Source organism: Petaurus breviceps, unplaced genomic scaffold, assembly GCF_028583685.1.
Source record: "Petaurus breviceps papuanus isolate PSGF00001 unplaced genomic scaffold, PetGlider_PUasm1.0 151, whole genome shotgun sequence".
Classification (NCBI taxonomy): Eukaryota; Metazoa; Chordata; class Mammalia; order Diprotodontia; family Petauridae; genus Petaurus; species Petaurus breviceps.
This window is the reverse complement of record NW_027185712.1, coordinates 14,121,891-14,134,896: the sequence shown is the minus strand read 5'-3', so window position 1 is coordinate 14,134,896 and position 13,006 is coordinate 14,121,891. Positions and strand designations below refer to the sequence as shown.

General features: G+C 43.9%; 1 protein-coding gene across 10 annotated transcripts in view; it reads right to left on the bottom strand.

Moving 5' to 3' along the window:
- CELF4 (CUGBP Elav-like family member 4) overlaps positions 1–13,006 on the bottom strand; it is a 599,657-nt gene that overhangs the window by 19,967 nt on the left and 566,684 nt on the right. For 9 of the 10 annotated variants that reach the window (XM_069075666.1, XM_069075661.1, XM_069075613.1 and 6 more), the window contains 2 exons: positions 11,201–11,281; positions 5,496–5,579 (listed from right to left, as the gene is read on the bottom strand). In XM_069075666.1, coding sequence (XP_068931767.1) covers positions 5,496–5,579; positions 11,201–11,281 — 165 coding nt within the window. Of the gene's footprint in view, positions 1–4,974; positions 5,580–11,200; positions 11,282–13,006 lie in introns of those variants that run through there. The other variant, XM_069075654.1, reaches the window with a different exon arrangement.

Sequence of the window (13,006 nt, the reverse complement as noted above, 5' to 3'; positions counted from 1 at the left end):
GAATTAGTGGGAGGTGAAGAAATGAAGGCAACTCATGATGACATTTAGTTTGGTTGTGGCAGAGAAGAGGTAGAAGGTCACTTGAGGGGATCGTATGGTCAAGTCAGGTTTTTTGTCTTCATTTTTTAGGGATGAGGAAGATCTGGGCATGTTATAGACAGCAGAGATGTCTCATATCTCTGTCCTTAGCTCCTTCTCTCTCTCTCTCTCTCTCTCTCTCTCTCTCTCACCCCCCCCCCCCCGTGGCAATTTCTTCTCCATATGGTGACAATTTTCAGCTCTATGCAAAATGACTCCAAAATCTTTGCCTCCATTCTTGACCTCTCCTTGAGCTCCACTGTGACATGGACAACCCATCATCTTTTTTCTTCCTAAATCTTCCTCCTACTCCCAATTGCCTTTTTTTCTAGCACCAGTATTCTTTCATTTATCCAGATTGGTCAACCTCGGAGTTGTTCCTGACTCCCTTTCCCTTTGCCTCATACATCGAAATAGTTTTGCAGTCCTATCAGTTTTACCTCTGGAATATCTTTTGTGTCCATTCCCCTTTCTTCCACTTCCATCACCCTCATTAAGAACCTCATAATTTTTTGCCTAGACTGCCTTTTCTCTTCTTGAGGCAGCTGGGTGGCCCAGTAGATAGAGCACTAGGCCTGTCCAAATCTAGCCTCCGACATTTGCTAGTTGTGTGACCCTGGTCAAGCCACTTAATATCTGTTTGCCTCAGTTTATTCAACTGTAAAACAGAGATAATAATGCCATCTACCCTACAGGGTTGTTGTGGGGATCAAACAAGATCACATCAGTAAAGCAGTCAACAGAGTGCCTCTTATATTATTGTAGGTGCTTAATAAATGTCCCCTTCTTTTTCTTTCACTATACCCCCTCCCTCCCTTGGGTATCACATCATTTTCCCATGGTTCAATTATTATCTTCATGTAGATTACTCCCAGGTGTATCATTACCTGTCTCCTTGCCTTTGTCTGGAGCCAGGGGTGGGGAACTTGAGGCCTCAAAGCCCCATGTGGCCTTCTAGGTCCTGGGGGACAGCCTTTTGCCCGAGTCCAAGTTAAGCAGAACAAATCTTTTTATTAAGGGGATTTGTTCTGTGAAGTTAGGATTCAGTCAAAGGGCCACACTTGAGGACCTAGAGGATCACACGTGGCCTTGGGGCTGCAGATTCCCCACCCCTGGCCTAGACTATCCATCATGCCTGAAAAGCATCTCCTCATCTTTGCCTCTTGACATCTCTTGCTTCTTTTACAACTCTCCTCAAATGTCACTTTCTGCAGGAAGCCTTCCTGCCCCTCCACCCCCCAGCCACTTGAGCCTATTCTAGCTTCCTGTTTCCTTTTTCACACCACTTTCCATATTTATTTCATATTACTCCCCTCCTCATACTTCATTTTTCAAATAAATGGAGCTATTTGCTATTCCATTGATTTGGTGTACAATCTTCTACCTCCGAGCCTTTGCACAGACTCTCCTCTGCTCCTGTAGTACACTTCCTCCTCACTCCACCTCCTAGAATCCCTAGCTTCCTTCAAGACTCAGTTCATGTGCTTCCTTGTTCATGATTCCTGGTTGTTAATACTCTCTCACTACCAGTGTGATCTCTGGACAAGTAAGAATCTCCTTAAGCCTTTGCTTCTTCATATGTAAGATGAGAATGTTGGAGTCAGTGGCCTCTGAGGTCCCTTCCAATTCTAGAGCTGTGATTTTAAGATCCTATGATCTTATGGATACTTTCACAGTGTCCTAGAGCTAGCTAGAACTGACTTGAGAGAGCCACTTGTTAAATTTTCAGTGTGAGTATTTACACCTCAGAAATCAACAAACACTATAAATCAGGACTTGATTTATTGTTTTGTTGATTGTCTAGACTTAAGAAAATGATGGAGGAAATGGCAAAAATGCAGATTAAACTTAAAAATGAGGGCTGTGTACATTACCCCCTCTCAGAGAGCCACTTGTTAAACATTTATCAACTCCCCACTGTATAATACTTTTCTGTTTCTCTGTTGTCCTCTTCCCCACAGAATATGAGCTCCTTGAAGGCAGAAACTGGTCTACATTTTGTCTTCATATCCCCAGAATCTAGCAGAGCACCTTGTACATATATAGTAAGTCCTTAATAAATGTCTGTTAGCTTGGATTGGTCTCAGGACCCCTTTATACTCTTTAAAATGGTTGAGGACCTCCCCCAAAGAGCTTTTATGTCGTTTGTATCTGTTGATATTCACCATATTAGAAATTATTATTATTAGGAAAATAGTTTACACTCAGAACCCCTCGAAAGGGTCTCAGGGACATCCAGGTGTCCCCAGACCACCTTTGAGAACGAGTGAACCAGATTAATGTACTAGCCTCCTGACATTGTCCTGCTTCTACTCTCCCTCTGCTCTAGTCTACCTTTCCCTTATATGCACAAGTAATCTTCCTAATTCACAGGTCTGAATCAGTCACTTCCCTGCTCCAAAGAAGGACGAGGAGAAAACCAAACTTGCATCTTGACTTAAAAATACAATCTCAGGCTGGTGTTTAAGTCTCTATGTGGACTGACACATAGAGGGACACATGCACTGGTTCCGTCATATTCACATGGTTGAAGTCAGAAGAGATCTGGGTTCAAATCATCCTCCATTAATTACTAGCTGAGTAATCACAAACAAGTTACTTAATCTTCTTAGAGCTTCAGTTTCTTTTTCTCAAAAACTGAGATAATAATACCTACAGCACCTACCTTGTATAGTTGTGAAGGTCAAATGAGATAATGTATATAAAGTATTTTGCAAATTTTAAGGCATTATATGTAAATATCAACTATTATTATAATTACACACTTATTTCATAATACTCCCCCCCACTTTGCATACATATGCTACCCTCCAGTCAAAGTGAGCTACTCACTGTTCCAAGATCTTGTCCTGCTGTCTCGTGCCTCTGTGCATCCCTCATGCCTGGAACCGAGTCCCTGCTTCTCATCTCCACTTAATTGATATCTTTTCCCTTCTTCAACAACCCGGCTCAGGTTTTCCTTCTTCCATGAGGCCCTTCCTGACCACCCCCCCCATCCCTCCCCCCCATCCCACCCCACCAGGAGATCCAGGAGGTGATCTCTCCCTCCTTGAATCTCCTGGGCCATTTATTTGACCTTTCCTAAGCATGGCATCATCTTTAAAATTATAGGAATTTATGTCTTTTTCTCCTTCCCAACCCCCAACTAAATTTTAAGCTCCTTGAAGGCATTTTGGATTGCATAGTAGGCACTTAATACATGTTTGTTGAACCGAACTGAATACAGAGATACATGTACACACAAACTTACACAGGAATAACTCATGGGCACAGATTTTCACAGACAGAGACACACAGTTCCCCTATACCCACATGCTGTGGTTTGGGCTCTTACTCTACAAACTCCATAACCACTCTATCTGCCCACACCCCCTGTCCCTGTGGGTAGCTGAGAGAGGACCCAACTCCAATTTTCTGAAATAGTGGGGACTCTCTACCCACACCTCTTCTCCCCACCCCAGACTTAGAATCCAGCCCCTGGAGAATAGATAATAGTACCTAGATATCTGGGTACCTCTGACTGATACTGGGTGTACAATGTCCCTGCAGTGGAAAGAGGCTGGAGAGCTGATTGAGCCGCCGCATTCAGCCTCAACGGTACTGTCCAGAGAAAGCCAGAGTCCCCAGAATGGGACAGGTCCCCCCACCTGGAGGTCAGGCCTCACAGTATTTAAGGCAGCAGCCAGGGCAGGGTACTTCTTCAGAGAATTATGCCAGAAGAGAGCGAGCTGGTGGAGATGGAGGGAGCATGGCTAGGGGAGGGAGAAAGGGAGAAGATAGGAAGAGGACAGAAGGGATGAATGCAGGGGACATTGAAGAGGGAGATATAGAGAGCTCCTAGCTTCTCTGACTTGTCTTTCCCCTTCCGATCCAGCACATACACCACTTTCCCCACCCTGAAAATAGCAATTTAAATGGTTCCCTTGTGCCTGCATTTATTAACTCTAAACTCCTAATTCTGATATCCAAGGCCCTCTCCAATGTTGTAATACCTTACTTTATCTGCCCCTTCTCCCCACCATGCACCCTCTGCTCCAGCCAGGCTGCTGCTATACCATCCATAATCCATTGCTCATTTCCACCTTTGGACTCTACTCTCCCCCTGGAATGTCCTCACCCTTGCCCTCTAGTAATTGAAATCCTGCCCATCCTTTAAGGCCCAGCTTGTGCTCTGCCTCCTCTATGAAGCCTTCCTCAACAATCCAGATCCAATAAGTCACTCCCTCTAAACTCCTTTGGCAGTTACATTTGGTCACACAATTTAGCACTTAACCCTGCACTGCCTTGTGTCTGCTCACTGTTACTCCACGGTGCATCCTTGTCCCACAGGGAGACATCCAGTTCCTCAAGGCAAGAACTTCTGCCAGCTTCTCCTGTGTCCTCCACAGCTCCTAGCTCAGGGCTAGGAGCACAGTGGGGATCAGGGAATACTAGGTGATCAATTGAGAGAGAAGAAAGGGGAAATTAGAGAGAACAGGAGAGAGAAACGGGAAAGAAACAGAAGGGACATAAGTAAGAAAGAGAGGAGGGAAGTTTGATGGTAGAAGGGGAGGAAAATGGGCAGCAGCGAGCGATGAGGAAAGGTAAGATGAAAACTGGGGAGGCACAGAGTGTCATCAGTGGGGAAGAAGAGACTTGGTTCATTGGGGATTAGCAGGTCAGGAGGTTGAAGGAGCAGGAGGCAGACAGACACCAATTGGGTGGTCTTCCCCTCTATCACCATGGACATTCCCCAGCTTCCATGGCCAGGGAGCTCAGATGGAGGGCACATCTCCCCCTAAAAATATCTCTTTAAAATCAAGAAGGGGGAAGGTCCTGGGAACAAGGAGTCAATTCACACTTTTATTCCCCACCCCTTCTGCCTCAAGGGCCAGTCTAAAAGGAGTGGATGTTCCCAGAAAAGACCTGGCACCACCACTGATGTCTGTCTGTCATCTTCTGTGTGATGTGACTCCAGTGCCCATCCTTCCTACCCTTCACCCACCACTGTATATCTACCTCCCTTCTTACAACCTCCTGGCCTTGGCCCACCCCTCGGCCTCCTTCCAGGACGGCTGGCAAGGGAGGGTCAAAGGAATAAGAAGGGGTCCTAACTGACCCCCTCAACTGTGGCATTGTACCCAGTCCTCAGAATGGGGCAGAAAGGGTGTAGAGTAGATGCAGAAAGTTCAGAGAAGAAAGAAGATCCGTAGAAGGAAACTGAGAGATGGGGAAAGGAGAAATCAGAGAAAGACAGCTGGGGAAGGAAGAGGAGGAGGAGAAAAAGGAGGCAGATAAAAAGCAGTTTGCAAATGGTAACTTGTTGCGAGCAATGCCCTTTCCTAGGTGAATCTAATTGGTTTGTTATCTTTACCCACCAAAGCATTTACTTTGGTTAGTCGCCCGATCCACAAACACTTTCGAGGAGATGACATTACCGAAAGGGAGGAACATCTGCATCAGCTCAGCATCCCCAAACTCCTGGGGCAGATGGTAGATGAACAGGTTACAGCCCTCTGGCCCTGTGGTTGAGGAAGGAGAGGACAAGGGAGAGAGAGAGAGAGACAGAGGTAGGGAGAGAGAGACAGAGACAGAAACAGAAAGAGAGAGAGAGACAGAGAAAAGAGAGAGAGACAGAGACATGGAGGCCATGAGAGAAACAGAGACAGAGAAAGAGCCAGAAAAAGAGAGATAGACAGAGCCAGAGAGACCAACAGGGACAGATAAAAAGAGACACAGAGACAGAGACATATAGGGACAGAGAGATAGAGAGACAGAGTCAGAGACAGACAGAGATAGAAGAGACATGAGCAGTCTTCCAGCTTAACCAGGGGTAGTGGGGCAGGGTGGGGCAAAGTTTGGGAGAGAGAGAATAGCTCATCCAAGATTAATATTTCAATGAGTAGGTTTTGAATCAGAACACAGGAAGGCCAGTATATGGGTGGAAAGAGCACTGGATTAGGGGTCAGGACATTTGTGATACTGCAGAAGCATTTCCCTCAGGTGCCCTTGGTCTCCTCATCTGAAAAATGGGGATAGTAATCTTGGTAGTTCCCACTTTCACAGGGATTCTGTGAGAATCAGATGAGATAGCAGATATGAAAAATAGGAAACTCTATGCCAGTTGTAGGGATTGTCATTTTAGATGCTGGTGACCATATCCATCATAGAGCTTCAAAAACAAATCTAGGTGGGCACCAGCTAGGGGAGGGAATTGACACCCTGCTTCAAGTCAGTGGGATCACCCAATATTTGCCTCCATCCCTAGTTTCTTCTGGGACCCTCAGGCTGAAGAAGATCACCCAAATATTTCATACACTCCTGTCATTTCTTGTAGGACTGCACCTATACTGTCTCAAAAGGAGAAAGCCACACCTCTGATTCTTAGGATCTTTTAGGAAAGGTATTTCATGACCTCTCTTTATAACCCCTGCATACACCATGATGGTTTATGCTTCTTCACCTTTTCTTATGTCCTGCTTTCTATCTGCAATGCCTTCTTCCTCACCACTCTCCATGTCCCTTCTGATCCAAATCTTAACCATATTTCAAGACTCATCTTGAATTCCACAGCCTCCAAGCAGTCTCCCCTACATACTCTAGGCCCCTCCCCCCCAAATCAAGCCTTCTTTCCATGGCAGCACAGCACCACCCCATAGCAGCCAGAAATGTTCATGTTTTGGGAGGGAGGGAGCCAGGCCTCTTGACTTCATAGAGTAGTAAATTCCCAGTGGAGGGAATGTCTCCACCAATGCAAATTTGCAACTGCTCTGCAATTTATAGTCTTAGAGATCTTTCTGGGGTCCTCAGAGATTAAACGAATCGCCCACAGTCACAGAGTCAGTGTGTGTAAGAGGCAGATATTAAACTCAGGTCTTCCTGACTCCTAGGTCAACTCTCTGTACATTACATCAGAGGTGTAAAACACATGGCCCAAATCTCAGGAGTGCACTCTGAACCAGATTCAAATGTAATTGGGAAATATTTAACAAAACAAATAAAAAATACAGTAAAACACAGTATCACATTTTCAAACTTGGTCAGTCTGTGGCCCACAGGAATCCTTCTGTTCAGATTAGTGGTCCCCATTTCTATTTGATTCCAACACCCCTGTACTGCATGACGCTGCCTTAGGCATTTGCCCCTGTATTAAATTATCTCTGACTGCTGTCCTTTGCCAGCTTCTGTGTCTGCTCATCATGATTTTCCTGACTCTTCCCTTGCTAACAGGATGCCAGCCCTCACTTCTTGTGTACCAAATTCTAGCAGTCTCTGGGTCCATTCTAATTTGCTTTTCCCCAAATCTGTTATAGAAGTAAGGTAGTTAGAATGGTTTGTAAAATAGGTGTTTGCCTACAAAGAAAAATGGAATGGCCTTTAGTGATTCTTCTCTTGGTACTCACAGGCTTCATGGAGCTAGGGGCCTTCATCTTTCATTCCAGTGCCATTCAGGGAAGATTCCATGGGTAAATTCTTATATCTTCCATTCATAATATATGACCAATCCAGAAAAAGGAGGCCAATGTTGGAATGGATCTGTTCTCTAATATGATTTTTCAGGTGAGTTACCAAATACATGCAAGACATACAGGGCTCGTTTTCTGACAGCACCAAGTGAGGAAACACTTTACTTTCCTCTGGAATAGGAATAATTTATGTTTCAGTAGGAGTGGATTTTCAAAAGACCCTAAAGGTGCAAACCAAAGAGACATTTTGTATATATTTAGAGCTTATAGAAACTCCTCATTGCTTTATGTGCCCATTGTGTTGTATTGTTGTATATCACTCTAAGGACTTCAGCCTGGTCTTTCATGCTCAAAGGCCAATCTAGCCCCATCTTCCCCCTCATCATGGCCCCCCACCCCTTTAAGTGAACCCTGTGCTCTAACTCTATCGGTCTGCTCCTGGTTCTATGAGACCACCTAGGGCTTTCTTGTTGCTCCTAGCTCTCACTGTTCCCTTCAGCCTCCAGTGGGGTAGGGTGGGGGAAACACTGGATTTCTAGTCAGTGAACCTGGAGCCCTGGCCTCTATCACTTACAACCTCTATAACCTTGGCTAATTCTCCCTGGACCTCAGGTTTCCAATCTGTAAAATGAGGGGGTTGGAATAGGTGATTCTCTAAAGTCCCTTCCAGATCTAAATCCATGGTCTGGTGAATGCCCTCCCTTCTCTCTCTGCCTGTCAGAGTGCTACCTATCCATCAGGGATCGGTCAGTTCAGATGCCACTTCAGATGAAGCCGCCTCAGATTCTCCCCAGCTAAAAATAATCTCTCTGCCCTCTGTACCTGCAATGTACTCTATACTTTCCTTAGGATTTTTTTTCACACTCTACCTTGGATCATTTTTTTACTTGTGTTAGCAGAAGCAGTATGACCTTGTGGTTAGGGTTCTGGGTATAGAGTCAGGAAGACCTGGGATAAAATCTCACCTTTGGTGTCTGCTAGCTGTGTCACTTTGGGCAAGTCACTTAACATCTCTATGCCTCAGGCAACTCCATAGGGCTTAATGAGCAGGGAAGGAATTCAGACAGAACCTCCCCTACACTGATGAAAGAATGTGTGTAGAAAGACAGTGCCTGCCCTCAGGAAGCTTATATTTTCATAACACATATAAGGGGATTGTGGCCAGGTAGGAATATTTTGATGCTTCAGCATTCTTATATACTTACTAAGCTGTAAATTGTCCCCCTCAGAGCTACCATTTCTTATACTGTAGGAGAAAAATCTCCATTTCCCCACTTACAATAACTCTTTCTCTAAGAAAGTATTAGTGTAAGTATTACTTAGTGCACTGAGAAGTTAAGTGATTTCCCCAAGGTCCTATAGTATGATAGAGCAAAACTCGAATTGAGATCTTCATGCTACATTGCCTCCCATAAGGAAATACTGGGGATTAAAATAACAAGCAAAAGGGGAAAATTACAGTATTAGACAGTTCTTCAAAGTTAACTCAAGGGTTCCATGAAAATACAGAGAGAGATAGGTCTAGATCGTCCTTTTTATTCCCTAATGGAATTATAAGCCCACCTAAAGCATAAAGCTCTTTCAAAAAATTCACATTTTTATAGTGTTTTACAGTACTTAAAAATGCTTTTCTCATGAAATGTCTGTGAGGCAAGGAGTTCAGATGTAATTATTCCTATTAAGCAAATTGACAGAGGAAAAGTGATTTGTTCAAGGCCAAGGAGTTAGAAGGTGTCAAAGCTAGGGCTGGAGCTCAGGTATCTTGACAAGTCCAGGGTTCTTTCCACTACCCAATCTTGGTCTCAATTCATTGAGGGGAAGACAAGGAAGACAGTTCACATTTAGGCTAAGAGAATCTATAGGAACTGGATTCCTCTTGGGACCAGACAAGATCTTGAGATACAGGGAGAGAGAAATAGAATGGAAATGAAGGTCTGACAATTTTAGGGTGTCAGCCAGTGAAACTGCAGGTAAGAGAGTAAGTCAAGGAAGAAAGCCCCAAGGGAGATTGGATCTAGCTGGCCTTTCTGCCTGGACTTTACTCCCACTTCTCTTGTGGATTGATGGTGACAGTAGAGATGAATTCTGACCATACTTTATCATTTGTTTGTGAAATTTTAAGTATTTCCTCCTTTTATTCATCTTTGAACTATTCTTGGCAGTGGAGAATGGTTGATGTTCACTATTTCCTGAATCCAATCTTCTTACCAGGTCTTTCTATAAGAGACCTTTGTTACCAGTGGGGACCCTTATTGCTGTTCAATGAACCACACCAGAGTGCTGACTGGTTGCAGCTATCCCCAGGTCTCTTGGCTGTCCTTCCATGATTGATCCTACTTCCCTCCCTCCTGGTCTCTTCCTTGTACAGATTACTCATCAACCTATTATATCTTCCTCATTCTTCTCTAGATTCTACCTATCCTTAAAAAACCCAGAGCAGTTCTTCAATGAAACTTTCCCAGATAACTTTATCATTTCTTTCAGTAAATCCTAAAGCACTCTATAGTCTACCATTCATTCACAAGATCAAAGACTGAGAACAGGAAGGGGATTTAAAAGCCGTCTAGTCTGACCCTCTTCATTTATAGATGAGGAAACTGAGGCTCAAAGAGGTTAGATGACTTGCCCAAGGTCATAAAGGTAGTAAGTGTCAATCAGGATTTGAACCCAGATACTCTGACTTCATATTCAGCATCCTTTTCGTTGTACCACCTGCTTCAGTGTTAGACTTACTCTCCCAGTTGCATTGTAAGTTCCCTAAGGGTGAGCCATGTCCCTCCATTGGACTAGGGACACCCCAGGAATGTGAACCATATCTCCTCGTGAAAACTCTGTAAGTCTTTGTTTAAATCTAATTGATTTTCTGTTTAAATATTAGTTTAAATGGTTTGTTCTGTTGGAAAATATTTGTTACATTTGGATGTGTCAGAGACAACTTATTAAAGTGGCTGGTTGCTAAGGTAATCATTGAATGCAAATTCCCTAGTAGTAGCTAACAATTAGACTAACTTTGGGAAGATGAAAGGTCTTCTTTCATCCAGAGTGGAAAATGACACCTTTTGATTGGAAAAGGGAATCATGAAATTCCATACTCTTTCTTATTGACACATCACTTAAGTAGGCTTGTGATTCTCTTTCTGCCCTTGGGAAAGAGTCAAAAGGTTAGCAACCTTGAGGTAGCACCTTAGGCAGCTGAGGGGAAGAGGCTGAGGGGAAGCACTGCCCTTGAAAGAGATCCTACCTTGACCTAGCTCAATATATCTCCTCTCCCAAGTAGGAAGGAAATTTAAGTTGCTGGTTTGGTGCCAGGGAGTAGAAGAGCAAAACTGAAAGGCAAATTTGCGCTTGGCTCCACTACCGTTGTAGAAACTATGATGTGAACAGAATAATTTCAAGGACATATCATCCACTCTCCTATCTCCAGACTAGACTGCTTTCAGCAACAACCAAGAAAGAAACTACACATCTGTATAGAGAAATGATATCTCTATCATTAAAAAAAAACTCAGTCCTCTTCTCTTTTTCCCCAACAGATAATGGATTTGATGGTATCTTTCAAACTCAGGATAGTTGGAGCCAGTGATCTTAGTTAAAGGGTTTGTGCTTGGGAGGGGCAGTGATGGGAAGGTAGGGTGGTTTTGGGACTGGGATCCAGGCAGCCTAGCTCCCAGACTTACCTTCTCTCTGTTGCTGCGGGATCATTGGAGGCGGCTGAGGGAACGCTTGGCTTATCTGACCATAGGCAGCAGGGTAAGCGGCTGTTGGAGGAAGAAAGAAGAGGAAGACCAGAGTGAGAGAGGGTGACAGAGACTAGGAGAAACAGAATGAAAGACAGAGAAATATTTCAGTATCAGGCAGCAAAATCAAACAAGCCAAAATGCACTTTTCAGCTCAGTCATTGGAGATAAAGCCAACTTTTGATTATCTGCATCAGTGGATAGAAGCAGCAGCAGGGAAAACAGCAACAGCTGATAAAGCCAAACAATAAAGAATTCAAAACAATGCCTCATACAAAATGACAGATAATCCAAAATAAGAGATAATCCAAAACGGTGGGTTATCCTCAAGCAAGGGATAACCTCAGACCATTTGTAATGCATGATGTAATGTTTTCTCTTAGCAGATTTATTTTTTTCTGATCAGGTTGTCAGCAGGCTGACATTATCATGAATGAGTTATTTGGTGGCTTGTGTAAAAATTGTGTTGGTGGGGAGATAGTAATGGGGGTGGGGTAGGGAGGGAAAGCCATCCTTTAGATGAGTACAGGCTGTGGATGATCAACAGTATACCTGCCCTATTAGCATAAAGAAGTGAGATCACAGTATGCTGTTGTTATACTTTGACCAAGGCTGACGTGTTTAGCTTCCCTGTTTTGGGTGATGGGAGTTGTGACTAGCTGGTGACGGAAGAAGGAAGAAGAAGGAAGGAGAAGGGGCTACAGGGCTCAAGGAAAGGGAGTCCTGGTTTTTCTGTTAGGCTCCAGGCTATAGAAACAGTGCTAAAAACCAGTTTCCCCTTTAATTTAGGAAGAGGAAACAAGTCCAAGTACTCCATAATTTGTCTCTGTCTAGTGCTATCTCTGGCATAGCCTTAAGTTATCCCAAACTAACTAGCCTGCTTCTCCCTTGGTCATATGTCAAAGAATGAAGCCTGGTTTGAGTCAGGAGGCTGGGCATGTTAATGTATAATACCTACCGCGAGGAACCAGGGGAAGAAGTGAAGGGAGATAGGAAAGTGGGATGAAATAGGGAAAGGAAGGACCTTTTTCTTACACCTCTCCCCCTCAAGAGGAGCAAGCACATTCCTCTGTCACTCACGGGAATTCTTTCTACCTCCCTCTCTCCTCTTCTCTTTGTATCTCCCTCTCCTCTGCTTCCTGCTCTATTTCCTTCTGCCTTTTGCTCTCCTTTCTTTTTCTTTATCCCCCTTTTCCTCCCTCTTTGTTATTCTATTTCCTTCACCTCTCACAGGCTTCTTTTGTCTTACTGTTTCCTTTTTTCCATTTGTCTTGTCTTTCCTCCCACATTCCTTCTGTTTTCTTACTATTGCTCTCTCCTTTCTCTTTGTTCTTTCCTTATTTTGTCTTTCTCATTCATTCCTTCCTTTGGTTATTCACTCTCCCTTGATTTCATTTCCTTCTTTTGTTCTTCTTCATTCTGTCCTTCTATCTCTTGCTGCCTCTTTTTGCCTTCTTTTCCCTCACTCTCTTCCTATCTCCCCTTCTTTCATTTTTTTCTCCATCTCTCTCTCCATCCTCTTCCATTTGAACTCTCTCTCCCTCCTCTTCTTCTCTCTCTCCCTCCCTTCCTCTTCTTCTCTCTCTTGCCCTTCCTCTTACTCTGACTTTCTGTCTCCCTTATCCTCTCTTTTGTAATTCTTCCTAGATTTTTTTTCTGACTTCTTCTGTCTCTTTTTCTATCTTCATGTTAGGTTAAATAAGGTAGGAGAAAGGAACACTTCAGCAAGGACCACTGACATTAACA